General features: G+C 51.9%; 10 protein-coding genes across 10 annotated transcripts; 4 read left to right on the forward strand and 6 right to left on the reverse strand.

The window, feature by feature from the left end:
- Positions 1–506: 506 nt before the first annotated feature.
- Positions 507–749, forward strand: N7443_001555 (uncharacterized protein; the record flags this gene model as incomplete). Its single annotated transcript, XM_056881611.1, has 1 exon — positions 507–749. The coding sequence occupies one exon, from the start codon at positions 507–509 to the stop codon at positions 747–749; it is 243 nt and encodes an 80-aa protein (XP_056746849.1).
- Positions 750–828: 79 nt separating this feature from the next.
- Positions 829–2,792, forward strand: N7443_001556 (Hsp70 family protein; the record flags this gene model as incomplete). The annotated part of the gene is made up of 3 exons (XM_056881612.1): positions 829–1,113; positions 1,171–2,103; positions 2,154–2,792. The coding sequence occupies 3 exons, from the start codon at positions 829–831 to the stop codon at positions 2,790–2,792; spliced, it is 1,857 nt and encodes a 618-aa protein (XP_056746850.1).
- Positions 2,793–4,445: 1,653 nt separating this feature from the next.
- Positions 4,446–5,095, reverse strand: N7443_001557 (tubulin-binding prefolding complex subunit GIM3; the record flags this gene model as incomplete). The annotated part of the gene is made up of 4 exons (XM_056881613.1): positions 4,446–4,638; positions 4,702–4,769; positions 4,842–4,976; positions 5,078–5,095. 4 exons carry the CDS (start codon positions 5,093–5,095, stop codon positions 4,446–4,448), a joined length of 414 nt encoding a protein of 137 aa, XP_056746851.1.
- An 877-nt stretch (positions 5,096–5,972) lies between these two features.
- Positions 5,973–7,039, forward strand: N7443_001558 (autophagy-related protein 27; the record flags this gene model as incomplete). The annotated part of the gene is made up of 3 exons (XM_056881614.1): positions 5,973–6,234; positions 6,322–6,790; positions 6,844–7,039. 3 exons carry the CDS (start codon positions 5,973–5,975, stop codon positions 7,037–7,039), a joined length of 927 nt encoding a protein of 308 aa, XP_056746852.1.
- Positions 7,040–8,102: 1,063 nt separating this feature from the next.
- N7443_001559 (uncharacterized protein) lies at positions 8,103–9,720 on the reverse strand (the record flags this gene model as incomplete). The annotated part of the gene is made up of 4 exons (XM_056881615.1): positions 8,103–8,246; positions 8,305–9,141; positions 9,415–9,597; positions 9,658–9,720. 4 exons carry the CDS (start codon positions 9,718–9,720, stop codon positions 8,103–8,105), a joined length of 1,227 nt encoding a protein of 408 aa, XP_056746853.1.
- A 1,701-nt stretch (positions 9,721–11,421) lies between these two features.
- Positions 11,422–14,220, forward strand: N7443_001560 (ATP-dependent Clp protease ATP-binding subunit; the record flags this gene model as incomplete). The annotated part of the gene is made up of 1 exon (XM_056881616.1): positions 11,422–14,220. One exon carries the CDS (start codon positions 11,422–11,424, stop codon positions 14,218–14,220), a length of 2,799 nt encoding a protein of 932 aa, XP_056746854.1.
- Positions 14,221–15,342: 1,122 nt separating this feature from the next.
- N7443_001561 (uncharacterized protein) lies at positions 15,343–15,762 on the reverse strand (the record flags this gene model as incomplete). The annotated part of the gene is made up of 1 exon (XM_056881617.1): positions 15,343–15,762. One exon carries the CDS (start codon positions 15,760–15,762, stop codon positions 15,343–15,345), a length of 420 nt encoding a protein of 139 aa, XP_056746855.1.
- Positions 15,763–16,700: 938 nt separating this feature from the next.
- Positions 16,701–18,219, reverse strand: N7443_001562 (uncharacterized protein; the record flags this gene model as incomplete). Its single annotated transcript, XM_056881618.1, has 4 exons — positions 16,701–16,771; positions 16,820–16,993; positions 17,044–17,841; positions 17,892–18,219. The coding sequence occupies 4 exons, from the start codon at positions 18,217–18,219 to the stop codon at positions 16,701–16,703; spliced, it is 1,371 nt and encodes a 456-aa protein (XP_056746856.1).
- Positions 18,220–18,937: 718 nt separating this feature from the next.
- On the reverse strand, positions 18,938–20,975 carry N7443_001563 (SDR family oxidoreductase/polysaccharide deacetylase family protein; the record flags this gene model as incomplete). Its single annotated transcript, XM_056881619.1, has 4 exons — positions 18,938–19,419; positions 19,469–19,846; positions 19,898–20,662; positions 20,864–20,975. 4 exons carry the CDS (start codon positions 20,973–20,975, stop codon positions 18,938–18,940), a joined length of 1,737 nt encoding a protein of 578 aa, XP_056746857.1.
- Positions 20,976–23,578: 2,603 nt separating this feature from the next.
- Positions 23,579–24,868, reverse strand: N7443_001564 (uncharacterized protein; the record flags this gene model as incomplete). Its single annotated transcript, XM_056881620.1, has 3 exons — positions 23,579–24,249; positions 24,302–24,717; positions 24,777–24,868. The coding sequence occupies 3 exons, from the start codon at positions 24,866–24,868 to the stop codon at positions 23,579–23,581; spliced, it is 1,179 nt and encodes a 392-aa protein (XP_056746858.1).
- Between the last annotated feature and the right edge of the window lie 2,629 nt (positions 24,869–27,497).

A 27,497-nucleotide genomic window follows, 5' to 3' on the forward strand; every position in this document is an offset into this window, starting at 1 on the left:
TTGCATCTACCTTCGGTAGCGGTTGGGGGCCAAAAACGGGGAAACAAAGCGAATCGGCGGTTCAGCAACGTCGTGTTCCATGGGACTAACAAAGAAAACATTCAACCATTCAAACATTCAAACATTCGAGGTTCTACTTCCCAATACCTAGGTCAGGTTGCCTATACTCCGGAATCAGTATAGAAACCGTAGTTGTAGGGAATGTCCATCCCAGGATCATCATGATCTCTCCGCCCTGACTCCCCCCTCCCTTCAATTTCTTGACTATAAACTAAACCCTTTACATCCTCAGCCTCATCTGGATCTTCGATCCCCTCTTTTCCCCCCTTTTCCTCTTCCATCCGAACCATTTCCAATCTTTCATTCATCTCAAGGCTTAACCGGGCTGACAGGCACCGATTTTCCCTTGCTCCACACCGTCTTGTTTCGTATTCAGCCTTGTCTCCCTTCCCCCTCCTCTCTCCCTTCTTGCCTTTTTCTCTCAAAACCCCCGGCGCTCGCCGCAAATGGACCTCATGAGCTCCTCGCGATTCAAGATCCCTTTCAGACGCGAAAAGCCGAAAGTACCGTCCCCCGCTCCCAATACCGTCATTCCCCCCTCCCAGCGCCTCGCCCACCACCTCCCACACTTCGCCGCCCTCGAACCGCAGCTCGTCCACGACAAGTTTGTCTGTGAACAATCATCAGCCGCAAGCACCGCAAACACAACAGTTAGGCCGACCACCGAGTTATTCACCTGCTGGAGCTAACCGTCCGACGAGTCCTATGGCCCATAACCCGCATAACTCCCTCACCCAGCACCCCGCCCCCATCAATACCAACCCCAACATGCAATACGCCCATGGCATGCAGCAGCCCATGAACCCTCCTCCGGGTTACGGCATGCAACCCCAACAACATATGCCCGTCCCGCCCGGCATGCAGCCGCAGTCCCAGTACCGAAACCCCGCCGTCGAGGTCGAGGGCGCGAATCGCAACAAAGCCCAGCTCATCGTCGGTATTGACTTCGGAACAACCTTCTCCGGTGTCGCCTTTGCCTTTGCGACCAACAACGAGGCCCGAGAAGACATCATCACGGAATGGCCCGGAGCTGGAACCCATACGAAACAGAAGGTGAGCGCTATCTCTCAGATAAGGAATCCGGGGTCTCTAATCACCACCTTATTTTAGATCCCTACCGTCCTCTACTACGACCAGTACCAAAAAGTGGTGGGCTGGGGCCCAGATATCGCCGATGCGCTCGCGCCTACAGGATACCCGAAACCCGGCGTGCAGAAGGTAGAGTGGTTCAAGCTACAATTGATGCTCTCCGGGAATACCTACATCGACCCCATCAACCTTCCCCCGCTTCCTCCGGGCAAGTCAGAGATAGATGTGGCTGCCGACTATCTCTTCAAATTGCGTCAGGCAATGCGCGCGCAACTGCAGAAAACACTAGGTGAGGTGTTTACTCGCGAGGAGCGCAACATCCGCTACTATCTCACCGTGCCGGCCATTTGGAACGATGCCGGAAAGGCTGCCACCCGTGCTGCTGCCATTCAGGCTGGCTTCCTGCGCGATGAGAATGACAATCGTCTGACCCTTGTCTCGGAACCTGAGGCTGCTGCTCTCTTCTGTGCCAAGACCGGACTTTTGAACCTGAAGATCGGAGACGCCATTCTGATCGTGGATTGCGGTGGCGGTACGGTGGATCTGATCGCTTACGAGGTCGAAGAGGAGCAGCCATTCAGTGTGATGGAGTGTACTGCTGGATCCGGTGACTCTTGTGGTTCAACCGCGCTCAACCGAAATTTCAGCAACATCCTGCGCGCTAAGATTCGCAAGATGAAGCTTCCTGACGGCTCCCGAACGGCAGGCAAGGTGTACGCCAAATGTATCATGGATTTCGAGAACCGTATCAAGGCAGACTTCCGTAACAACGGGCAAAAATGGGCAGTCGATGTCGGCATTGAGGCTGACTTCCCCGATGCGGGCATTGAGGAGGGTTACATGACTTTCACGAACGAGGAGATTCTTCAGTGCTTCGAGCCCGTCGTGAACCGCATTCTCGAGCTGGTGCGCAACCAGATCATCGCCATCCAAGCACAGAACCGCTTGCTCCAGGTAAGATCACCCTTTTGGCTTATTTTGAGGTGACGCTAACACCCTTCTAGAACGTCCTAGTTGTCGGTGGTTTCGGTGCGTCAGAGTACCTCTTCCAACAGATCAAGCTCCACGTCCCTCCCCAGTATCAGACCAAGGTCGTTCGTCCCATGGACTCTGTTGCCGCCATCGTCAAGGGTGCAGTTACAGCAGGTATCACCGAGCGGGTAATCACCCACCGTGTCGCCCGTCGACACTACTTGATGGCCACTCTCCAGCCATTCAAGGAGGGATACCACCCCGAACAATATCGAGTACCCAGTCTTGACGGTCGTGACCGCTGCAAATACACCCGTCAGATTTTCGTCCAGAAGGGCGAGCGTGTCAAGATTGGTGAGCCTGTCAAAGTCAGCTTCTTCCGCCAAGTGGCCCCCGGCGCTACCCTCATGTACGAGGATGTGTTGTATGCCTGCGATGAAGATGTATGCCCAGAATACACCAAGGACCCACGCATCAAGGAAGTCGTCACCCTCACCTCAGACCTTTCTCGCAAAAACCTTGAGACCGACTTCGAGCGTATGGACACACCGCAGGGTGTCTTCTACCGCGTGTACTTTGACATCTACCTCACCCTTGACGGTAGTGAGTTCAGCGCCGAGCTAGTCTGCCAAAATGAGATCATGGGTCGCTGCCGGGCGAAGTTCCGGTAAACAATATTTCTGAATGTGAACATCCCCTAAAACAATGAAATTCAAAACAACCAGATACGAGGAAACGAGATATGCAGGCCTGACCGTACATACGTTCTTCTTCCCCATGACGATAAAAACGAGAGAGTCGTGGTCTGCGCGTTGCACTTTGCACTTTTGTACTTGAATTCGGGTCGGACCCGAATTTGAACCCCCGCCTTTCTGGTAGATATGACTGGACCGCACTGCACTGGAGAATCGGCGTTGTTTTTGATGACTCGTGTTGAATTCTTTCCTTTCATTTCCCTACATACCTACCGCGGCGTGTTTTTGATGGTGACATCTTTTGATGGCTTACATCTCTTCGTTTTCTTTTCTCTGGTCCTCTTAGATACCACTTTCTTTATTTACTGACTTGAATGATATTACGAGCTGTGGGTTTCCAAAATTGAATTATAATCTGATCTGATACATGTCTACGGTAGAACCGGCATGTATGATTTCTTAGTCTATACTTTCCTTATTCAATTGGTCTTGAGTCTCGTACAATGAGGAATCGCCGATTCCGTGACATTGTGCATAGGGATACATTTGAGCCTTGGAAATCCTTGGATGTCCCGCGGGGCCTCTTTATACAGGTAATTGTCGATGTGGTGCCTGGAACGAATCGTGGAAGTGACTGAGATGACCCTGCGGAAGCACAACCAGCAACTTCTCACTTTCTTTAACTCTCCTCCATCCATTCTTCAATCTCACTCTTCCTCACTTTAATGCTCGTCCTTTCGTTGCCTCACCCGGTTGTCTCTTCTCGTTCTGCTCTAGGTTTGTTTCGCCCTCACGTCTTCGGCCCCATCCTCGACAGAATGATGCCTATCCACGTCAAATTTCTCTCTGCCACAGATATCCAGAGTGGCCGCCCCGGTTCTAGATATCAGTACTGGGTGACCTACATCATGGACAGGCCTGGCACCCTTCTCTTCACGTGCATGATAGTAATACATAGTTACGTGAGCTTCAGATGCCTCCACGATCACAAGAGAGTATGCCTCAATCGCAACCAGCGCCCACGAGAGATGATCAAATGGGTGATGCAAACATAGTAAGAGCCCCTCGCTTCTTTCCCTTTCCTTGATTGATGCACAGACTTTGTCTGACTCGATCATGATGTTGGACCTTATTTATTGTTATCATGGCCGCGCGAATACTGATTCTGGATATAGTGCCACCAAGATCAAGGAGCAGCTGGCTTTGGACCGGTGAGCACCTTCGTTTCCCTTCTATCATTCATTTCTCGGAAATCTCGTTAGACTGAACAATGATACCTATCCTGGTTGCAGTGCTCGACAGATGGCTCGACAGATGGAGTACATGGCCGCGAACCTTACCCGGTCCAGAAATAGCGCCAGATCCAGAAAAGGCACCGGGGAGTTCACGACATCGAGTGATCTCTTCCGAATTCGTCGCCTTTGCCAGCATGAGTCACAGTATCTTATTGCTGTTTCGCCGCCTGATATTCGATAACTGCAATAAATTCAATCCTTTATGAAGTTTTTTCTGATTTTTTTCCGGGCTCATATTTATCCAGGCATTTTATCTACAAATGTACCCAATCATATCACGTCCTTCATCGGGTTCATAATCGTTGTGAACGTAAGAAAAGGCCACGGACAAAGATTAGGTCTCCAGGTTAATGCTGCGTCCGAACCGCGCATACAGCGAAACCTTGAGCTGCTGCAGCTCCTCGCGCAGGTCGCCAATCGACTCCTCAAGCTTCGACACATCCTGGTCAATCTGCTCCGTGGACGTAGAGAGCATGGCCTGAGCATCCGCGAGCGGGAGCTGAAAGAAAGAGTCACCGATCTTGTAGCTGTTGATAGATGAGCATTTGTTTGATTATTATACACCAGGTTGGGTTGGAAGAGGGGCTTACGGGACGAGCTCATCTTCATCGGCAAGTTCAAGCTCCATAGAGACTTCTTCCAGGTCCTCTTTATCCTTCTGTAGACATTGTCAGTTCCGAACATCGACATGGGATGATATCCCTCAACGCCCCGCCGTGGGGGAACTTACCTGCTTGGCCTTCAACTGGTCCTCCAGCACGTTCTCGCGCTGATGCAACCGACTGAAGCGGTTGATCTTCTCCTGGTCCTCACGACGGACCTCGTTCTCGTCACTGCCTCCCATCCCTTCGTCATCCTTGGAGAGCTGGACATGTGTCAGTATTATTCCCCTCCTTTTGATAGCTTGCCTGGCGGGATGGACGTGGGCTTGTCCCATCTCCCCAGTCCGTCTGGAGCTATACTTACCATTCGTGCGTTCATCATCTTGGCGGATGTGTAAGGAATGAATTGATGAATGGAGGGGAACCTATCGACGGATGTTGCTCTGCGGATTTGATGATTTGAAGTAGGTGGTCCGTGCGCGGGCGGTTTTGGTGGGCTGCGATCTACGGCCTTCTTAACACTGTTCTATTGTTCTTTAAAGGTTTGGTTTTGATTTTTGTCCATACGAAAAAATTTAAGGGCTTTATAGAATTCAAAGGAATGTTCTACACGGACTTTCGATGCAATAGTGCCTAGTCTGCTCACTGACGATGATTTTCAAGCCCTGATTGAAGACCAATTTGAACAGGCCATGCAACAGGCCTTTGAGACTGAATTTCGCAGTTTGAATAGATGCTCAATACTTCAATGCTATGAGAGATAGTATTGAGTCTGCCCAAAAGCAGCTGGAGCCGGTTGGGGCACAACGCCAATATCAGGGTCGGGTGACATCATCCTCGTGCTGGCGGTACACATCTGAAAAGAGATCTAACACAGAAGCCTAAAGCTCTTGAAGCTCCGGATTACGTATCGGCCGGTATCTAATTCCTAGGCAACATCTGAATAGCTCTCGTTGTCCGCGGCTTCATTTGGCGCTGCCTGCAGGAACCCAGTCGCCAGCCGCGTCGGAGAAACGAAAGACTCCGCAAGTCACCAAAGTCACCCTAGCCATCGTCATCCACGACAAGCCACTTCCACCCAGTCACCAGCTGCACCGGCTCCAGCCATTTCCTCGACGATCACATTGTTTTCTCCATCAAATCATCTGCTCTCGTGACCTCCTTCTCCGAGCTCGCGAGCTCCGCGCCGCAGTCCGACTCGACCACGTCCATCGACACCGAGCCTTCACCCCTTCCGACACACCTACCACTCTCCCGCCATGCGGTTACAAACAACAGGAGTTTCACTGCTCATCTCTACATTCCTCTCGGGCCTTGCGGCCGCGACCGGATTTGACTGCGCGCACCTAAACGTCGACGGATACAAGTACGATTTCAGCTCCCTAGGCGGAGTCCACGAGCTGTATCACGTCAATGAGACGGAAACATGGAAGACGAACACGACCTATGTAATGAACATCTGCAACATCTTGAAAAAGGCTGCGAACCGTCCCGAGGGGAAGTGCGGCACTTCTAAGAACAGTATGTCAGACTCCGTGGCAGATCCCATTCGGACATAGCAAGCATTGGATTCTGGTTGGATTCTGGTTACTAACGTGAAACTGTTAGTCTGCGGCTTTGTGGATGAAAAACCTAAGGACGGCAACGGTGGCACCCAATTCGGCTTTCCGATCGCTGGCCTCGACCCTGCCGGTGCAGGGTCCAAGGATCCCAAGTTCACCCGATTGAACACCATCGACGAGAACATGCAGGGCGTCCGTGTCGAGCTGGGCGGTGGTGAATACAAGGGCGACCACAACGACGCCAAGGTCAAGGATACGAGCGCCCAGATCGATTTCCAGTGCGACCCTGACCGGTCCGGACTGGAGGGTCTCAGCACAAGAGACGATCCGATGGAACGCCGAGACGAGAGCGACTCTACTCGTGGTCGCAGTCTTGAATTCAAGAGCTTCGATCTCACGGAGGATGATAAGTATGTGCTCAAGCTGGAATGGAAGACGCGGTTTGCCTGCGACGAATACCAGCGTGGCAAGAACGGCTCCAGTCACTGGGGATTCTTCACTTGGATGATTCTCATGTAAGTTTCTTTCTCCAGCGTGCCTACGCTGTTACTAACACATTTTCTGCTAGTCTCTTCCTTGCCATCGCCACATACCTCATCTTCGGCTCGTGGCTCAACTACAACCGCTACGGCGCCCGCGGCTGGGACCTTCTCCCACACGGTGATACTCTCCGCGACGTTCCATATATTTTCCAGGACTGGGTTAAGCGGGTGCTCAACACCCTGCAAGGGTCTGGCTCGAGGGGTGGATACAGTGCCGTTTAGGGACTCAATGCATTCTGGCCCTCGTATTTTGGAAATTCGTTTGCGGTTTTCTTTCGCCCCGTTTTTTGGGAGCAATTTTGGGATTGAAGCTTATTTGCGGGTTGGGAGTTCACTCCTTTTGAGATTTGACGCTAGATAACGAACCTGGCTTTCGGGCTGGCTCATGTATGGATGTGAATGTGAAGTATGTGTTTTATATCAGCTGGCAAGCTGAATCAAGATGTAGCACTCAGCATGAGAGTCAATTTGTAGTAGGATCAGTAGCCAATGGGCTGAAATGTCTACTCGAGAGGAATCCTTGGGATGGCCCCCGATGAGGAACGGCACCGGGCGTTCTATTCGGGCACACAAGGTGAAGCAAGGATGTCAAGATGGATCACAAACCCGTTAAGGGAATGCTTGTAGATTCGCTAGCTAACTATGGCAACCTAAATGTCAATTACAGGCGACCAGCTAGTGTGCGTCTACTCGGGGCCATCCTCGGGTGGTCCCGTCGAATGTACACCAGGATATCAGCACAGCTACAAGGCTACAGCTACGAGGTTACACCGCTCCTTCAATACTAAGACCTACAGACTACGACCCGTAGAAAAACCGCGTTACGGTACGCAAACACAAAGCAATTCAATCTCCCAACACGCAAATGCAGATCAGACCATGCAAAAGTCACAAATAGCAACGAGTCGGTGTAGCAAAAGCGAATAAGGAATGAAACACAGTGCAAGATCGTCAAGACATCGACCAATCTCCGCAGAGATCCCCGCGTCGCACAAAGTCTCCTTCGCAACGACAGGGTGGGAACGCTGTGGAGATCGCGTCATCGGGACTAAATAATACTCATAATAGGGCGTCGTCACAAGTAAAAACAAGGGGCTCGGGACGTGGGAATGCTGCTGGGGTCTGGGGATAGATATGTTGCTTATTCCCCTCCCCAGATTTTCGTTTCTGTTTTCCTCCTCTTTCCTAGGGTCCTCCGTATAACCCACGGCTCCATGCTCTTGTCCGGGCCAGCTATTTCTTCTGGTCCATGTGCTTGACAAGAGCTTCACTGCCTTCCTGGCAGTTAGACCTTCACGGCGAACTGCTTCAGGTATAGGTAGTCGGCCATGTTGGCGTCGACGGCCTGACGGATGAGAGCGGCGCCCTTGGGGCCATACTTCTTCGTCCACTCGGCGTCGTACTCCTCCTCGGTCTTGACGGGCTTCTTCTGTGGGGTTTATTAGCCATGGGCTCCATGTTTATCCCATACCAGGGCATATGCTTACGTGCGTTCTTGCTACCAGGCCCGAGGACTCGATCGCATCGTTGTGGAATCCACGCCACTTCTCGAAACAGAAGCAGGCAAAGTCATAATCCTCTGGAGTGTCCCACTTGAGTAGGTCAGGACTATATGGCAGACCGACGCTATGGCAGAACGCCTCGATCGTCGGGGCTGGGTTATCCAGCATGTCATCCGCGTCAATTACACAGATCTCATGCACGGTATCCTTGGTCTTGCACTCATCCCCCTGGTTGAGGTCTGGTCGGTTCGCCACACGGGGTCCGACAAGTCCCTCACGTCGGAGGTAGTCGAAGTGCCGACGCAGCTCATCGTACCCAGCCTCGGAGGGATCATAGCTATAGAACCCTGTGACTTTGTCCAGGGGTGGGATTGTGCATCGGTAATACGATGGCACGCTGAAGTGAGGATCGCGGATCAGGAACGCGAAGTGGAATTGTTCCTGGATCTCACGAGGCATCACCGTCGGGTTGCCCGGCTCAGCGGGCGTGTTGTACGGGTATGGCTTGTGGACACCGTTGGTGCCGTTCACAGCGTGCCCGTTGGCAGTGCCGTTGGTGTGGCCGTTGACGCCGTTGACGCCGTTGACACCGTTGGCAGAGCCGTTCGCCGCGCCGTTGGTGCCGTTGACACCATTGGTCGCAGCGTGGCCGTTGGTGTGAGCAGTACCATTGCTGGCACCGTTCACGCCATTGGCCGGGTGCTCATCCCCGTTGGTGCCGACGCCGCGCTTGATACGTCGCAGCGAGGGAGCAACGCTGGCGGGCTTGTAATTCGGCGGGAGCAGGTAATGGTCGATGTCTTTGATGAAGACTCTCTTTCCCTGCAACACGGTAAGTATTTCCCCAGTAAACAACACTATATGTTTGGTGAAGTCAAGGCTCTAGACCGTCCTTCCTATTTTGTGCTTTACATCAGAATAGAGGAGAAGGTGGGTGGGTATGCTGGGCTTGCTGAACATGCTGACTATGCCAGTCTCAAGCAAGGGAAGTCCCCACGTCAATCCTTTCGGAGACATGGGGAGTGTTTAAACGGCAAAAAAAAAAAAAAAAAAAAAGGGAAATGTCAATGGGCGTCGCAGGAAGAAGGGTCGGACCTCTGAAGCTTCACGTTGAATTCTCTCCAACACCGTGAGATACGTTGACTGGCTGAATCCACTCTCGACACGAGCCTGCTCGTCGTCTTCGAAGCGCTCAGACAGACGCTCCGGACCGTAGTAGAAAGCATCACCGAACGGCTCGTGGATACATTGAATCGTAGCCCGCTGGGTCATAAAGACCTAAATCTTCGTCAGCGTAGCTCTAGAGGGAAAAATGAATGTTGATGTTGCTCCACATACTCGCTCAAAGGCCGTAGAGCAGGCCCGCGGGTGCGTCGCCACAAAGATAGGTTTGTTCGACATGACGGATTTAGAATTTGGTTCCTTGCACGCCACGCGCGAGCAGAAAGGCAATGTGGAATAGACTCGTGGAGATCCCGAGCAATGAAGTAGGAGATGATGCCAATCCGGGCCGAAGGACTCGGCAGACAATAGGCAAGTTGATCGACTGCTGGGGTCTGAGGGGTCAGACAAACCCAGTGCCGTCTTCAGCAAATACGAGGGCGAGTAGATGAGTTCAATGGGAGGCGCGATGGCGTGAGAATTGATCAAGTGGATGCAGGAGCGGAGGCCTTTTTATAAGAATGACATCGACCACTAACCGGGTTTTTCCTGTAAGAGCAGAGAGCCTCGGGCGATTTCTACTCAACCAGAGTTGGAGCTGCGACGACCGTGGATTACCCGATCAGACTGCCGCCCTATCATGCCATGGCTCCGTTGGAGAGTTTCCATCTCGACTCCATTCGTCCCCGTCGCTCAGTCCCCGAGGGGGGTTCTAGATTGCGATCTACGTCCTATCATGGACGGCCATTGCACGCATGAAGCGCAGCAGCCTGCAAAATAATGCCTCAGGGAGTTTCACCAAGCCAATACTAAGCAGACTAAGGCGTTGAAGGGGGGTTCCATGCAGCAATCAGAGAAGACGCAACGCTTGCCCCTCATCTCCGCTCGCCCCGCCGAACCTTCCTAGGTTCCGCTTCTATTTTTTGCAGGTTCACAGATGTACCTACACTGTGCTACGCCGTGGGGAGCCATAATCCAATCGCGAGCCCGCTAGTGGGCAGCCGGATGGATCGATCTTCGTGTCTGGATGCGCCTCTTCGGAACAAGTGTCCACCATCATTTCTTAGCCCACCGTCTAGCTTCCTCCGCCGTTCCAAGATCTGCTGGTGAAATGGTGATTTCCGGTGTAATGAGAATCCCTGGAGGATCCGCACGGGAAGAGGCACGTTTTCGATTCCTCGGCCGGCCATGACGAGGGTCTGATCCCGCGGTCTTTAGAAGTCAGATTCGTACAGTAGGGCAATGGTTGCGTGGTTGACGTCACGAAGCGGCAGGCGCTTTTTCGCTCGCTTATCGTGGAATGTCGTACATAATGGGGATCCGGTATAAACAAGGTCAGGGACGGGCCACGGGGGCAAGTTTGGGAACCGACAGTTGGGATAAACGTACTGTAGCGGTTCCCTGGCGTAGGTGGCACTGTGCGGGATGGCCAAAAATCAAGGCACTCAATCTTGATTGCCTGTCCCGGGCGGAGTCGGGCTCCTCCCTACTCCTCCCTGCTCCTCTTGTCTCCACTGCTAGGCACACGCGCAAGCCCTGATTTCCGCCAATCCTACAGTATGTTTCACACCGGGCCGAGTTTTCGTTTACTGTATGTATGTCCTGAGTAGAGGTATCTTCTCTTATTGCCTGAGGCATTCCAGTAGTCCCATGCACATCATGTGATCATTAGTCACGTGACTGTCATATGATCGAAGCCCCGCCAAACACTTGACGTCACCTGACCCTTCGCGCAGCTTCTGGAAGGCGGTGGAAGCCGGGTGTGACGTCTCGAACGTGGCAGCTGTTTCGGCCTGGTGAGCGGCCCAAGTATATGAACTTACATCATCCTTACTTTTCCATATTCACCTGCCCAGACGTCTATATCTTATACGAAGTAATCCTCGCCTTCGAACTACAACCTTACACCACTGCAAGTTACAATACACATTTCCGTTCAAAATGAACGGCGCTCAATTCACTGATCGGGCCAACAAGGCCTTGCTGGACTCTAACAGTCTGGCGGAGCAATACGCCCACTCTCAAATTCTTCCCCTCCACCTCGCTGTTGCCCTCCTCAATCCTTCAGAGGACGACAATGAGGACCGCCAGCCCGTTGGCCACTCCTCACACGATTCCGGCTCTACACCCCTCTTCCGTCAGGTGATCGAGAGGGCCCATGGTGACCCACAACTGCTGGATCGGTCACTGATGAAACTCTTGGTTCGGCTGCCCAGTCAGGACCCACCGCCAGAGACCGTCAGTGTCTCTCCAGCGCTTGCCAAGGTCATCCGACAAGCTACAGACTTGTCAAAAACACAGAAGGACAGCTATGTAGCTATCGACCATCTGATCCAGGCCGTGTGCCAGGACTCTCAAGTCCAGCGCGCCCTGGGCGACTCCAACATCCCCAAGGTCAACCTTATCGACACCGCCGTTCAGCAGATTCGCGGTACACGCCGAGTAGACTCCAAGACTGCTGACTCCGAAAGCGAGAATGAGAATCTGAAGAAGTTCACAATCGACATGACTTCTTTGGCACGTGAGGGCAAGATCGACCCGGTCATCGGACGAGAGGAGGAGATCCGTCGTGTGATCCGCATTCTCAGTCGACGCACTAAGAACAATCCAGTCCTCATCGGTGAGCCCGGTGTCGGTAAGACCACTATTGTCGAAGGTTTGGCCCGCCGTATCGTTAATGCCGATATCCCGGCCAACCTGGCTCAGTGTCGTCTCCTTTCACTTGATGTCGGTTCTCTTGTTGCTGGTAGCAAGTATCGTGGAGAGTTCGAGGAGCGCATGAAGGGTGTTCTGAAGGAGATTGAGGACTCCAAGGACACTATTGTTCTATTCGTCGATGAGATTCACCTTCTCATGGGAGCCGGATCCAGCGGCGAAGGAGGCATGGACGCTGCCAACCTCCTCAAGCCTATGCTAGCACGAGGCCAGCTGCACTGCATTGGCGCCACCACCCTCAGCGAGTACCGCAAGTACATCGAGAAGGATCAGGCCTTCGAGCGACGATTCCAGCAGGTCCTGGTCAAGGAGCCCTCCGTCCCCGAAACTATCTCCATTCTCCGTGGTCTAAAGGAAAAGTACGAAGTGCACCACGGTGTCAACATCCTCGATGGTGCCATCGTCTCTGCGGCCAATCTCGCATCTCGTTTCTTGACGGCTCGCCGCCTGCCCGACTCGGCTGTTGATCTGATTGATGAAGCTGCAGCCGCTGTTCGAGTGACTCGTGAGTCTGAGCCTGAAGCGCTCGACACCCTGGAGCGAAGGCTGCGACAGCTCCAGATCGAAATTCACGCCCTAGAGCGTGAGCAAGATGATGCCTCCAAGGCCCGTCTTGAGGTCGCCAAGCAAGAAGCTGCCAATGTCACAGAGGAGCTTCGGCCGATGCGTGAGAAGTATGAGAGCGAGAAGCAGCGCAGCAAGGAAGTCCAAGACGCCAAGATCAAGCTTGACTCTCTTAAGGTTAAGCGCGACGAGGCCGAGCGTATGGGTGATACCCAGACTGCTGCTGATATCGAATATTACGCCATCCCCGAGACCAAGGCTCTCATCGAACGCCTCGAAGCTGACCGAGCCAAGGCTGATGCCGAGCGTCGCGCCAATCATTCCGATGGCGGCGAGGCCCTGCTGGCAGATGCTGTCGGCCCTGAACAGATCAACGAGATTGTTGCCCGTTGGACTGGTATCCCTGTCACTCGCCTCAAGACCACCGAGAAGGACAAGTTGCTCAACATGGAGAGGCACTTGGGTAAGGTCGTGATTGGTCAGAAGGAGGCTGTCACTTCCGTCTCCAACGCCATCCGACTGCAACGCTCTGGTCTCAGCAACCCCAATTCGCCTCCCAGCTTCCTCTTCTGCGGTCCCTCCGGTACGGGTAAAACCCTTCTCACAAAGGCCCTAGCCGAATTCCTGTTCGACGACCCCAAGGCCATGATCCGCTTTGATATGTCCGAGTACCAAGAACGACACTCCCTCAGCCGCATGATCGGTGCCCCCCCTGGCTACGTCGGCCACGATGCCGGTGGCCAGCTGACCGAGAGCCTTCGCCGCCGCCCCTTCTCGATCTTGCTCTTCGATGAAGTCGAGAAGGCCGCTAAAGAAGTCCTCACTGTCCTCCTGCAGCTAATGGACGACGGTCGCATCACTGACGGCCAAGGACGTATCATCGACGCGAAGAACTGCATCGTCGTCATGACTTCCAATCTGGGCGCCGAGTTCCTCGCCCGCCCTACAAGCAAGGACGGACGCATCGAGCCCCAGACTCGCGAGCTGGTCATGGGGGCACTCCGCGACTACTTCCTGCCCGAGTTCCTCAATCGTATCTCTAGCACCGTCATCTTCAACCGTCTCACCAAGAAGGAGATCCGCAAGATCGTCGACCTCCGTCTTGTCGAAGTTCAGAAACGTCTTGACGCAAACGAACGCAACGTCCTGATCCAATGCTCTGAAGAAGTCAAGGACTACCTCGGTGCTGCTGGATACTCGCCTGCCTATGGTGCCCGTCCCCTGGGTCGCATCATTGAGCGCGAGGTTCTCAACCGCCTTGCTGTTCTCATTCTTCGTGGCAGTATCAAGGACGGTGAGACTGCTCGTGTGGTCATGATCGATGGCCGCATCGACGTTCTCCCCAACCACGAGAACAGCGACAGCAGTGACGAAGATGGAGACGAGGACATGGTTGACTCTGACGATGCCCTCGCCGAGATGGAAGATGGCAGTGGCGACATGGATCTCTACGAAGAGTAAGATCCTAAGCCAGCAAAAGTTGAAATTTAACTTTTAACACATTGAACATTTTTTACACGAGTCTTACGAAGTTACTTTGATTTTCTTTTCTTTTCTTGCACATTTGGCATGGCGTTGGTGATGACTTTTCTTTGCAAAAATTATCTGACCCTTCAAGGTCTTTACATTTGTTGCCACCCTCTTTTGAGAGGTTAATCGTCCTGTTCATATGGATAGCACAGTATCTTGTCATTGAAAATATCATGATTGAACCGAGATTCTCCTTTCGTAGCTCACCAACTTGTCCCGTAGCGATAGTCCAGATAGACCCATACAGGTCCTATGATAGTGACCCCTAGAATCGCCGACTTCCTTTCTGGCTAATTCCCGCAGCCTTGCACGTAGAATCTTTTCATTCCGCATAATGTGAGTGCTTGACATGGGGAAACAAATATTAGTAGCGTACTACTTATCAAGTTTCGTAGAATAGCCGATATGAACGATTACTTCCCCTGTGAGATACATCCACTCGGACACTTTATCGACCATGAACCGGTGAATGTCCACAGCAAATGGAGGCGAATCAGACCTTGTTTCGATATGAGCCTGTGGGGCCTCATCTTGACCCCTGAATTTTCATATTAGAAGATCTATGAAAATCGTCTTACACGGCGGACCCGATGACTCCACATCCATGATATTTGGATGTTGAAACAGAAATCATCTCAAAGCTCAATCAGTGCCACGTGGTTTCCGTTTAGGAGCATCATTCACCCATCCGATATGGTGTAGTGGCTAACATCGCCGTCTCTCACACGGCAGCCGGGGGGTTCGATTCCCCCTATCGGAGTCGGATAATTCTTTTTTTTGCTCATGGATGTTTTGTTGGCGATTTCTAGTGGATTTGGAATTGATATTTGTGGTTGGTTGGATGGATAGCAATGCGAATATAGTGAGCCCAGGAAGTATGGGAGGAAACGGACTGCCAGCGGGCGAATGAAACAAAAATGCTGAACTAACTTTGATGAGGTCCTATAAGCTCTAGTCAGCACAGGTTGTGGTGATTCTGCTCGATGAGCAGTACCTTTTTGCGATCTACAATGTACCGTTTCCCCTCTTCGTCAACGTATCCAAGGTCTTTAGTCAAAACCCAACCCCATGATTCGTATACTCGCTTGTAGTATCAGGATTCTGGTAGTATCCAATACTGCGGCTGGGTACGTAGACCCATTTATCGCCATTGAGGTTGCGGTCAACGATTCGTCTCGGACCGTAGCCGGGCTGACCCATCACGAAAGTACACCCTGACATGATCGTGCCCATTAGCACAGCTGAGTAAGTTGCCGAACTCCCCGATCTGTATGAACTTCGACCCTTGGGTTCGATCCCCAGTCGCTGCAGTGTCACCGCAATGCGAGCGGAAAGACTGCGGTGCTTGATTAGGGACAAGTGTCGGTCTTCGGGATGAAGCGAATCGATGAGTATCTTCTTTGCGCTGAGATTCTCAAGGGTACACCGAAGACAAGGTACGATAGGAAGCAGCGAGGGAGGGTTGCAGTCCATCTCGATGTTACTAGCGATGATTTCTTTGGAGGTTGCATTGTGAAGATTGATTTCGATTAATATAGGGTTCAAGTCAAGACTCTAGGGGCAAGGGAATATATATGGAGTCAACGCGATGAGCGGAGTTTACCTATACCATTTTCTAGACCCGCTGATCTAGTAGATGACTTGTCTCTCCAGTCATGTTGATTATCACGCCCCCTAATGCTGTCCAATCGGCGCAGTTCAGAGGCTCTGTAGTAACTACCCCTCAATGCAGTCGTGTTGATTACTGGAAGCCTCCATCTGGTAGGGAGCGCTCTGGAACCTTTAGATTCGATTGCATGAAAAGCTCTCTCTTTGACATCAGACTGGCGTGCCAACAACATAGACGCTCTATCCATTCTGACGGCTGTAGCCTATGAGACTCTTCGCCTCTACCCGCCGCTGAACCAGTCTATCAACTATTGCCTTGCGCTAGACAATATGCCTTTGAATGACGTGCATGTAACCCGAAAGATAAATGGGTCGGATGAAATACTGTGGTGTGCAAAACAGATCCCAACATTTGGAGACCACGGGCAAAAGAGTTTGGCCTGTCCCGATGGGGATCCAATATTGAGGAAATCAACGTGGTAAGTCTGTGTTTTTATGCAAGACGTTTACGAACAATTTAACAAGAATGGTCAGCGTGCATTATTGGGGCAATCAAATTGTAAGCTGGTCTTTGAGAAAATTGATCAAAATAGGACCGAGACAACTATGTAATTAGATCTGTGAACGCTTCAATCAAATATTCTTCCATATGTAATGGCTTTTGATGCTCAAAGTCAACCCACTTTTGGATACGTAGGCTTCGCAGAGCTCTTCTGCGTTTAGAATCTGTCCGTTCATCATATATTGAGTATCGATTACTCACGTTTTCGCCCCCTGATGGCTTCTCTTGATAGAGGTTACGCCTAGCGTCGCTTGGGGCATTCCTTAGAAAGGTATCTGAAACAGGCCAGAGCGACAGCGAGAGAGAGGATACCTGGAGGAAATCAGCATGAATTCACATATACGAGATGCTGAAACCTACCCAAGGTGCGAACCATCGTAGAGAAACTAAATTCTTCCACGATAGCTCCCGAGAAGAGAGGCCCAAGCATTGCTCCCATATTGAATGTGACTTCGGTGATTGAGAAGATTCTTGAGCTGCCTCCGTGAGGTCCGAAGAGAGTAGGCTTCTCTGCTTGTAGGTCATTCGTCACAGCTTCTCCGTGGTTAGAATCGTATCACAAGGCAGGTGGATTTTGTCTTTACCTATTAATTGAAACGTTCCTGCTCCGCGAACTAGCGGAGCGACAGCACCGATCGCAATCATCCCACCAATGAAGACGACCTTTCCATTATCTCCATAGCTTATCCAGTCAATTCCTGTTCCTGGCATTCCCAAAACGCATAGTAGGGGTGCCATAAGCACCCATCCGACGGTGGTCGGGTAGCGCAGTCCTACTCGGTCACGAAGCCATCCGACTACCGGTCCCAAGATCATGCCGGGAACTTGGATCCCAAGGAATATCATACCGATCGGCAATGGGCCCCAGTTGAATATTTTCCGTAGATGAAGTGGCAATGTGGCGTCGAATCCAGATATGATTAATGAGAACATGAACAGATTGAGCAGCGCCGCAATGATACGGATATCGCATAGCACAATGCGATAAAACCCCGGGCCCGTCAACTCTGTACATCCTTGCTCTGGATCAGATGGACTGGAGACCTTTCGGGGAAGTAGGGCTTCGTTTTCATCACTCGCCGCGTCTTCTGAGGATTCGCTCTGTGTATCATTCTTCCCGATCATGAGCAGTCTCGCTACAAAGTCCATGCCGAGAAGGATGAACGGTGCGCACCATGCCGCCCAGTATCCCAGTAGCTGGACCAGTACGCCAGCAACCATTGGACCCATGATCACTCCGGCCGTCACGAATGACATCGCTGTGCCGAGGGCTTTACCGACGTGTTCCGATCGGATATTGTCTGTCAAGGTTGCGAAGCCTACAATCCAGCCCGCTGACCCAGCTACGGCTTGTATCATGCGACCAAGGAAGAGCAGCCAGACTGGGAATGGTTTAATGATGTGCGTTTGACGGGGATTGGGCCGTACATACGAGAAGAGCAAATGGCGACCAACAGCGTTCCGGTCGCACAGCCAGCCAGAGCAAGAAGTAAAGGCACTTTGCGATCGGATGTCTTGTCCGCAAAGTGAGCAATGATCGGAGCAGATGCCATGGCGAAAAATCCGTGGGATGTGAGAAGTGCGGTGGTGAGCCATTGTGTCTGGGACGGAGGCAATTGCAGACGGTCCTCGAGCATATAACTCAGGATCGGTACGATGAACCCGTATAGGAAAGTCTCAGAGAAGAGCCCAAGCACCGCAGTGAATACAATGAATGCCTGTGATGAGCGCCACCTGTAGCCCCATGGCTGAGCCGACATTTCGTTCGGTCTGCTGCGACAGAGAGCTGAAGAACGAGAATGTAAGAAACAACACAAGCGGGAATGTCTTTTCGATTTCTGCTTCCCCACGACTGCAAGCCACTGCAAGTGTCGTGTCCAGCCCAGACAGGATGTGAGGTGACTCACACGCCCTTACAGCAGCTGCTCAGCCGCAGTTGGTGGGCCGACAGCCACCATGCACCTCTGTACGAACTAGTCGTAGACCTCTCCACATCCGGTTCAATGTGGTGATCCGAACAGGTTCTATACACACCTTGCTCCAATGAGCATAGACTCGCATTTCCCCATGCATATCTGTACAACATCGTGAGACAATAGATGTGGCCCAGATTGGGATATTGGGTCGGGCGAAGAGTGAGAGATGAACACGTGGGGGTGGGCAATGTATATAGCACATCAAGAATATTGGAACCAGCCCCGGGGATCGTCAGGCCTTTTAGAGGTATACATCTCTCATATGTACTAGGGTGCCGCTAAGTTTAATGCTTTTTTTTCTTTTGGCTTGTTTCATCCCTTCGATGACTGACTGGTATCTCCGGATCGTACCCATGCCTTACTTATACCTCATGGAGACATTTGCACTTCTAGAGACCAACAGGTACTACTCTATTTGAACTATTTCTGGAAGGAGACCATCAAAACTATGATCATACCAAATTGTGAGGCTCAAATAGTCATTATCTCACTCATCCCAGATTCAACTCCGGGGCACCTTCCCTTCCTTCAACATCTTCCCCTTCCACCACCTCGCAATCTCGCCAGTCTGCAAAAACTCCACCTCCCCTTCCCGTTCCCAATCCTTCAACCACCTTAACATGCGCTCCAACATCCCGATAACATGCGCCATGCCACTCGTATCCGGATGCATCAACACGGGGAAAATAGGCTCCTCCTCGTTATCTCGGATCCACAAGAACCGATCCCGCCACATATTCTCGATCATCCGAGTGTCGACGTACCCTTGTGAGTTCTCACAGTGAGGAAGGAACTGCATTGGTGTCATATCTTCCATGTAATAGTTGCATGGGACGCAAACTAAGGGGCGGCGGTCGGGTGGGGAGGATGTTTCTTTCACAGGATGCATCCAGGAGGCGGCGGGTTTGGAGAAGTCGATGGGTGTCAGAGGTGGGCGCTTCGGGGCGAAGAAGGGATGACAGTCGTGGTCGGTTAGAGAGGCGTCTGGTCCATGTTAGATGCGTACTGTTTGGGGAGAGCATACTGGACATACCATATTCGAAGCCAAACTCTTCCAGCAGATCAAGGGTTGATTCTCGGAGCTGGTATAAAGGCGCCCGGTACCCGACCGGCTTCTTACCGGTCAGGTTCTGCGCGATCTCCATGCATTTCACCAGCACGTCGCGCTCCTGCTCTGGTGTGAGTTGGTAGGCGCCTTCGTGGGCATATCCGTGCAGTCCCACTTCGCAGCCAGATGCAACAACTTGCTTGACTTCCTCGGGGAAGCTCTCGGCTGAGTGACCTGGGATGAACCAGGTGCATTTGTTGGCGAGATCAAGCTTCTTCAACATGCGCAGGAGGCGAGGGACGCCCACTCGGGCTGCGAAGAATCCAGCCGAGTAGTCTGCGAGGTTATTGTCAGGGTGCGTGTCTATAGCTATTATTAGTTGCCATGGTATCTAAGTGGACGGGGCAGGCTTACTTGTTCCCAGCCATCCTGAGACAGCATCAAGGTCAATTGAAACTGCAACGCGGATCTTGTTGCGCTTCGGTTTGGATAGGCTCGGGGGGATGGACTGCACGGGGGTCTGGAGAGCCAGTGGCTTGGATTCTTGCACCTTGGTTGCAATGGATTCATCGTTGCCTTCGACACGGATGCATTGTCCAGAGATGTGTCCAGCTGCACGCTTCGAGGCCAGGAAAGCCATAGTGCGAGCTACATCTGCCGGAGCGGTAGCATTCTCTCCTGTCTCACTGATGAGACCGCGAGTGACAGCATTGATTCGGCCATCCGGATTGAGCTGCTTGATCTCATCCCGGACGGTGTTGAGAAGACCATAGTGCAAGCCAGCCTTTCCTGCAGCAAGACCAGCGCCAGTCTCCGTCTCCGTCACAACAATGGCCGGACTAGCCAGCTCGGTGCTGGATGTCTGGCACTCGCGCACACATCGTAGGAAATGCTTGATGGCAAGGAAAGAGCCACGGACATTCACTCTATAGTTCTTTTCCCATTCGTCCAGTGGCAGGTCCCAGATGGGATACTCGTTTGTCTTATCCTCGAAGCTGGAGTTGACAACTAGGATATTCGCAGGTCCAAATCGGTCCTGTGCTTTCTTAAACCCGGTCTGGATTGACTCTTCGTCACCGACATCCCCGTCCAAGAGGTGCAGTCTTGAAAAACGCTCGGCATCAATTCCAGAGAGCTGGAGTGGGTGACTGTCATAGGCTGTGACACGGCATCCGTGATCTAGTGAGGGTCAGACCATATTCTTTGGAACCCCAGAAGCTTCCTCTACGTTCAACGCCCGATGAGCACTCCTACAAGTCCCAGACCGATGACAGAAATAACTGGGTTGGCTGGATAGCATCACCCCTTCAGTTCAACAGCCAACGTTACACGAAACGAGCAATAATCACATGGGGGAAAACTACAAATCAAGACACCTACCAAGAAATTCGCGCACTGCTTCGCCCCCAATGGCGCCAGCAGCGCCAGTGATGAAGACATGCTGACCCTCCAGCCCCAGAAAAGAGCGTCGGGGCAACGAGCCAGTCGTCATCGTGATCTGTGGCAGCTCCCAAAAGCGGTACAATGACCGACTCTAACGAAAGAGCACGGAGCAACGGTTAGCCCTAGTGGACTAAAGGGGTCGCGGATACGCCGATCAGCTTGATCAGCTCTCCTGCCTGTTTGGGACGATAAAGGATGCACGAAGGCGCTCTGAATGGCTGGAGATCCTCGCGAAGATGATTAGCGCTGGCTCCAGTATATTGGTTTTCCACGTGGAATTTCGCAGCCCAGTTATCTGTTCTTGCAGGCTATTTTCTCATCCGTTCACCCGGTCATCAGATTTCACAAACTCTGGCACAAGGGCTCGGCGACGAAAGGTGTTTCAAATGATGTGGATGTCGGGATTGACCTTCCGAGGGGCGAGGTGTCTGTGCAGTGACCTCTGGCCCAGTCTACTCGAGCGGAGAGTGGAATTGAACAAGCTTTGTTGATGGCACTGACTTCGGAGAGTTGGGGCTGGCCAAGATCCGAACCAGATATAAGATTCAATAGTTTCAGCGTGTGCAGTTGCGTAGAATCACGTGCAAACCAACCCGTTCCTCTTGGCGATGTCAACCTTGTCGTTGTTGACCTTGTTGACACCTTCTCAACTCTACTAAGTCAAAAGTGACTCTTCAGACTGAGATCCAGATCCGAGCACTCCTGAACCATGAAAACCCGGGTCGGTGTCCCGTATACCTCGGCAATCCCGATAAAACCAGCCACGCAACCCGGTTTCAGTATCATCCCCCGAGGTCTCCATCTTCGCACCCGACTTTCCTCCGAGCCTATTTTCTACATGTCTCATCTAAGAATAATAGTAAAAGGGTTATTGCCAGAACGCACCAGCCCGTACTCGGAAGCACATTCCGCACAAACGAGCACGGCGCACCGAGCACGGCGCACCAGGCACGGCCCTACGGTGCAGTGGACCTCGAACCGGATATCTCGCTCAAACAGCCGTGCGATCGAAGCTAGTATATACTATTCCCGGTTATAGTGACCGGCCGATCGCAGGCCTGACCCTGTCTGGATCGGGATTTGTGGTGTGAAAACTCTATTGACAGGTTTTATCCAGGTCCACGCACACGAGAATAGAAACAGAGGAATTCAAAACACGAAGATGGCCGGGAATTATATTGACTAGTTTGGATCCTTCATCTACTAATTAAATTAAATTGAACCTGTTATTCCCGAATTATTGCCCGCTCCTGAGGTCCACCGCCTTATGTCTGGTTCCGCGTTGATCCTATGGAGAACCGGGAGAAATTGCCAAAGAATATTATTGATTACTGACTGTCCGGTGATATCGGATTCAATTTGCGGTACTACCTCGGCTTGGGCTGTTAAGGTCCAAACTTCAAAAATTGGGCTTGCAGGGTTGTCGTCATGGCCGACAGGTGTTTCTCTGTTCCGATGGAAATACGTGGGACCCCGAAACTTAGTTCAAACTCTCTTCGGGCGAGACATTTGTCATTTTTCTGGAAGACCCGGTGGAAGAAACTTTCGAACCTTCAGATGTTGCATTGAACACTAGCGAATGAGAGGGTGACATACCCTCGCTACATGTACAGTCGACCTTCCAAGGTTGCCAACCTTGCCAAGGCGTGGGGGGAAAAAGAGAAGGAAAAATAAAGGAGATTAGCGATGAACATGCAAAACGGAAAATGAGAGTAAAATTTACTCCAGACCGCTTCTCTCTCTCTCTCTCTCTCTCTCTCTCTCTCCACAAAGGATCTCCCGTCAATTCTTTTCTGAAGTGGAATATTCCCCAACCCGGGAAGCCCGTTACCACAGAATGTCCATGCGAGAGCCGTGGATCGGAGAGTGGAACATGGCGGGCTATGGTGGGTCCCTGTGAAACTACGACAGGCTGAGCCAGCACGAGCCACGCAATGGATGGCAACATGGAGCATTCAACACTCTGGGTTAGATCGCCTGAGGCCAGATAGCCTTTTCCGGAGGTTGGCCTTCCGATTTGAGGCTTGGTAATGACGCGGATACTTGGTGTTCGAACTGTTCGTTCCAAACTCGGAAAACGGAAGCTAGACCTTGCAGGGCTTCCACTTCTAGCGCCACGGTGGCGGTAGTTCAGGGGCTAGATTTCAGTGCAACAAAATTGCAGGGATTCGAGGCCGGAATGTCCAGTACTCTGCAGACTTACAGGCTCTCCGCTTAACTCACCTCAGCTCTCACTTCGGTTGGTCCCGATTTCGGTAAGATCAACAGTTGACGCAAGGAAACGGGAGATCGGCGGGGCAAGTGGATTCCATGCTGAACCATGGTTTGCCACGCTTAGCGCTTTATCATTTTGTGATTTGTGCTCTGTGCTCTAATGAGAATTCTGTATGGGTCTCTGTACTATACAGTGTATGAGTGTATGTATCCCGAAAATTGACCCATCTATCGCCCGTACATCCAACCAGAAAGGAAAAGCGTGTCTATAACGAACTGAATATGTACAGCGTAAGAATGGAAGAAAAAAAAGAAAAAAAGAGAGAAGCACAATTAGGCTGGGTATCTGGTCCACTCGGACTCCGTAGATTCGTGAGGAAATAAATGAAGTTTCGGCTTTTATTTTTTTGGTTGCAAGGAGCGGAAGAGAGGCCGAAATTATACATCTTCGTGTCGCGAAACAGCATGCGCCGTGCTGGCTTGGTACTCCGGTGGTCGATTGTCATGCTGCACGGTCACCGTAATATCCTGTCGGATCCGTAGCGCACGGGCTGACCCATCGTCACTACTCATATCCCTCTCCTCACTAGCGTTGAGGCTGATATCGGAGACAGCGGGGCCGCCCTTTGACTCGGTGACCGTTGCGTTGCCCGGAAAGTTTTGCATGTCGAAGTCGCCCGAGCGCAATTGACTGGAAGGTCCATAGGGTCGGGAGCCGGTGCCTTTGCTGGTCCAAGGCCCGGATTTGTATCGGTCGGTACCACGCTTCGATCCTCCAGTCCAACTCTTGAGCGCGGGGAAGACGTCGCGCAGGAGGGACCAGACCAAGGGTAGGTTGGTGACGAGGATGGCGACGGTGGCTTCACGGAAGTACCAATTCATGTAGACATACGAAATAAGCGAGGGGACAAGGCAGTACACCTTGTTGAGAACGGCGGCCACGATGACGAAGATTCCCATGCCGAAGAGAAGGACCAAGATCAACTTTTGCTTCAGCGGGACTCGGACTTGTATCAGCATGGGAATGGCGACGAGCAGCATGAAGAAGTCGGCGGAGATGGAGAGACATCCTTGGACGATCTCATAGTATTGGTAGGACGAACATTGGTCTTGAGGGAAAGTCAGCATCGGGTATTTTCAACTTGCAAGTGTCATCCTTACAGTTGTCTGTAGGCACGGCCCAGTATTGGTTCAGTGGGCGGCATATAAGGAAGAGAGACAACTCCGTAACGACAAAGCCGACCGCAACGTAGATGGCGATCCAGTTGATCCATTTGCGCTGCTTCAGACCCTCGGTGATACGAGCGTAGATCACCAGCATGCAAGCCTTGCAGCTCCAGACGCAAAGAATAAAGGCATGTTCCGAAACGAAAACCCATTTACTTCCTCGTTCCCGCTCGGCGTGGATGGCCGGTGTGACATGTAGTTTCTCTTCATCAGTCATCAAATTTGAGCCTCCTCCCGAGGCTACTTCGTTGAGGGCGACACATAGAATGGTGTACCAGACGAGGCCGAACATCATAATATAGTCATCCTGCTGGAGACCGCGGATACCCAGACGTCGGATACGGGCAGTACTATAATGCGCCTCGAGTCAGTGGAAGGGGCCCATGCACCGGAAGCAAGAAACACATACAATCGAAGAACACCGCCGAGGAGACCAACGGCGTAGAGAGCCCAGGTCTCGCGGGCGAACCGAACACCAAAGTCACCACCTAGTCCAGACATTGTTTCAGGATGCGAAGAGTGCAACCTATGGACGGAGGGGTTAGCTGGACGATCAAGAGGAACAGGGAAGAGGCGTCGGGAGGTGCAGCCACGCACATTATAAGACGACTGCAGTCCGAGAACTAGTATAAAGTTTCCCGGGCACACATCTGCCGAAGATGATCACGACTCCAGGGGGTGGACGAGCGGGGGGGTTCGCTGCGTTCGTGTGATAGGTGTGATAGGTACACTGGAAGGAGATGCAGGGCTTCGGAGGGCGAAGGCTTATCATAGGCGTACAGGTACAGGATCATCCGGTGACAGCCACAGCCAACCATAGCCCGTGGCGGGGATTTGGAGGAAGGTGGACTGTTCCATGGCACTGAATGGAGTCGTGAACCTTGGAAATAGATTGCTCGGTGGAAATTGATCTGATTGCCTGTTGAGAGGAAATCATGAAATTGTACCTGGCAGCGCTTTGCCGATGAGCTCCACCGGGCGTTAGCTCGTCCGTCTCTCGACATTGGCTTAAGGACTTGCCACTTCGGGCTGGCTTCGCTGCTTCGAGGTTACATACGAGTACAGCGTACGGAGTAGATTTTTTCCTTTGGCCCAGTGCCTCTCGCATACAACATCTACGCGAGACCCGTCATCACCATCACTATAATAGAATTTAGGCCAGCAACTTGGCGACGACGTAAGTGTTCTCAAATGGAAGGAGGATAATGTATAAGGCTTGCGCTAACTGTGGTCAGACCAGTACGCCCGGCTCCATAGTCTGGTTGAGGCCAGAAAAGGCGTCAGGGAGCACGTGAGCTCCTTCAGGCCTTCCCGAGTGGGCTAGTGACCTCCGAAGCTGTGCCTGTTTCGCACCTTGATTGCATTGCGGATGCCAAGGGTTCCACTGAAATGGGGGCGAATGGTCAAAGTGGCCTAGGATCAACACGCTATTGTTGAATCGGAGAGTGCGGGAAAAAGCGTTCGCGGGCATCGTCCGCTGGTTTAGCTCGAAGCGGGCGGACCAGTCCACTTGATCCAGATTTGAAATATTTAATAGACTTTGACAAGTGGGATCAAGTGGATCGATCCGCATTCCTTTGGTTGGAGCCCTTCCGGATTGAGGGATTTTGCCGGTGGAGACTGGGGGAGATCCCTACTTTCTACGGCTCCCCAGGTTGGGCCCCATATATGTATCAGCGTGGTGTGGCCATTGTAACGCGCGTTGGTATGGTACCAAAAATTGCAGCGATGAATGCTGTGTACTGTACAGCAGTTACAATTGACTTATTGATGCCGATCGTGAGACCAATCGAATCGATCGGCTTGATGCACATTCCAACTAGATTTTACCGACCTTGGCACTAAAGTAGCCAAGCGAATCATGATCCCTGCAGGCGACTAGCTTTGTTAGTTTCCTTCACGGCTGAGACGGCGCTGTGTACCTGAAACTAAAGTAAGTCTACATTGGCCGACCCGGCTTCGGAGGCCTGTCTAGACCCAGTGCGCACACACCACCCTCGATCGCACTAGATCTGAGGCTAAATCCGATTTTGTCCACAGATGGATCAAAACACACATGTCTACGTTGCAGTCTCTCGGGGTGGATGCTACGGATACATACAGTACATCCACTTGAGAACAGACCACATTTTTGGGAGAGCCCCAAAATGAGAGCCATTTGGGGCGTAGATCCGTGGGCCACGGCCGAAGTACGGTGCTGTGGAGGTCGATTTGAAGTTAATAGATCTCAAAGTGCGCTGCCTAGATGCACGGCCACGTCCGAATCTCCAAGGCTTACAGGAGTGTAGCGCAAAAGTACCATAGACGTTGTGGCTGCGGCACATTGTCTCATATAGTAAATACGTGGCGTGGATCTGGGCTCGCCTTCTAAATGGATCTAATCCACGGTGGTAGGTCCATTAGTATGTGCTCCGTACCTTTGGGGGGGCTGTTTCCAGACGGATACAGCACCCTTCGAATAAATTAATGAAAATTAGTGCAGCAGGGGGCTTCACCGAGTGCTTCACAGCGTGGTGCCATCGGTTCTCGTGTTTTTTTTTTTTTTTTTTGTTTGATTTTGATTTTTGCGCGGTTTCACATAGGAGCTTCGGAAGTGCCGAAGTAACGCCATGTGGGAAAAACTGTTGCAGCGCTCCTTAGACCTTCTAGAAGACCTCTCTGACGATGTGATGCGTCACGAACCGAACTCCCTTGAACATGGCTCACATGGCTATGCATAACATACATACATAGTAAAAAAGATGAGATCGACACCCCAGGCCAGTGAGCCAGATTATCAACGGTTGCTCCACACGTTCTTGCCTCAGATCATTTTCCTAGGGGCAAGCAAAGGACCTGGGGGCGCCAAGAGATAGCCTAAGTAGGGGAAAATTCTTTCTGCTCAAGCTCCCCTTCTAGGTAAAGCGCAATAGCGCAACCCTCCGCGTCTAGTCAGGCTTTCGTTGGAGTTTGGCGCATTCGCCTCCTGAGAACACCAATGACAAGCATCGTCAGCCCCACTAGAGTTGGCTAGAGTTGGAGTGGCCACTCCAACTTGGGGTTTGAAGAAGCTAACTGGTTGCAGATTGGCCCTGGACTCGATTAGAGTGGCCAGGAAATGTGGAGTCAAGATAATCAATTCACGGTTGAG

The sequence above is a fragment of the Penicillium atrosanguineum genome (genome assembly GCF_028827265.1).
Source record: "Penicillium atrosanguineum strain IBT 20685 chromosome Unknown utg000001l_segment0_segment0, whole genome shotgun sequence".
In the NCBI taxonomy this organism is placed as follows: domain Eukaryota; kingdom Fungi; phylum Ascomycota; class Eurotiomycetes; order Eurotiales; family Aspergillaceae; genus Penicillium; species Penicillium atrosanguineum.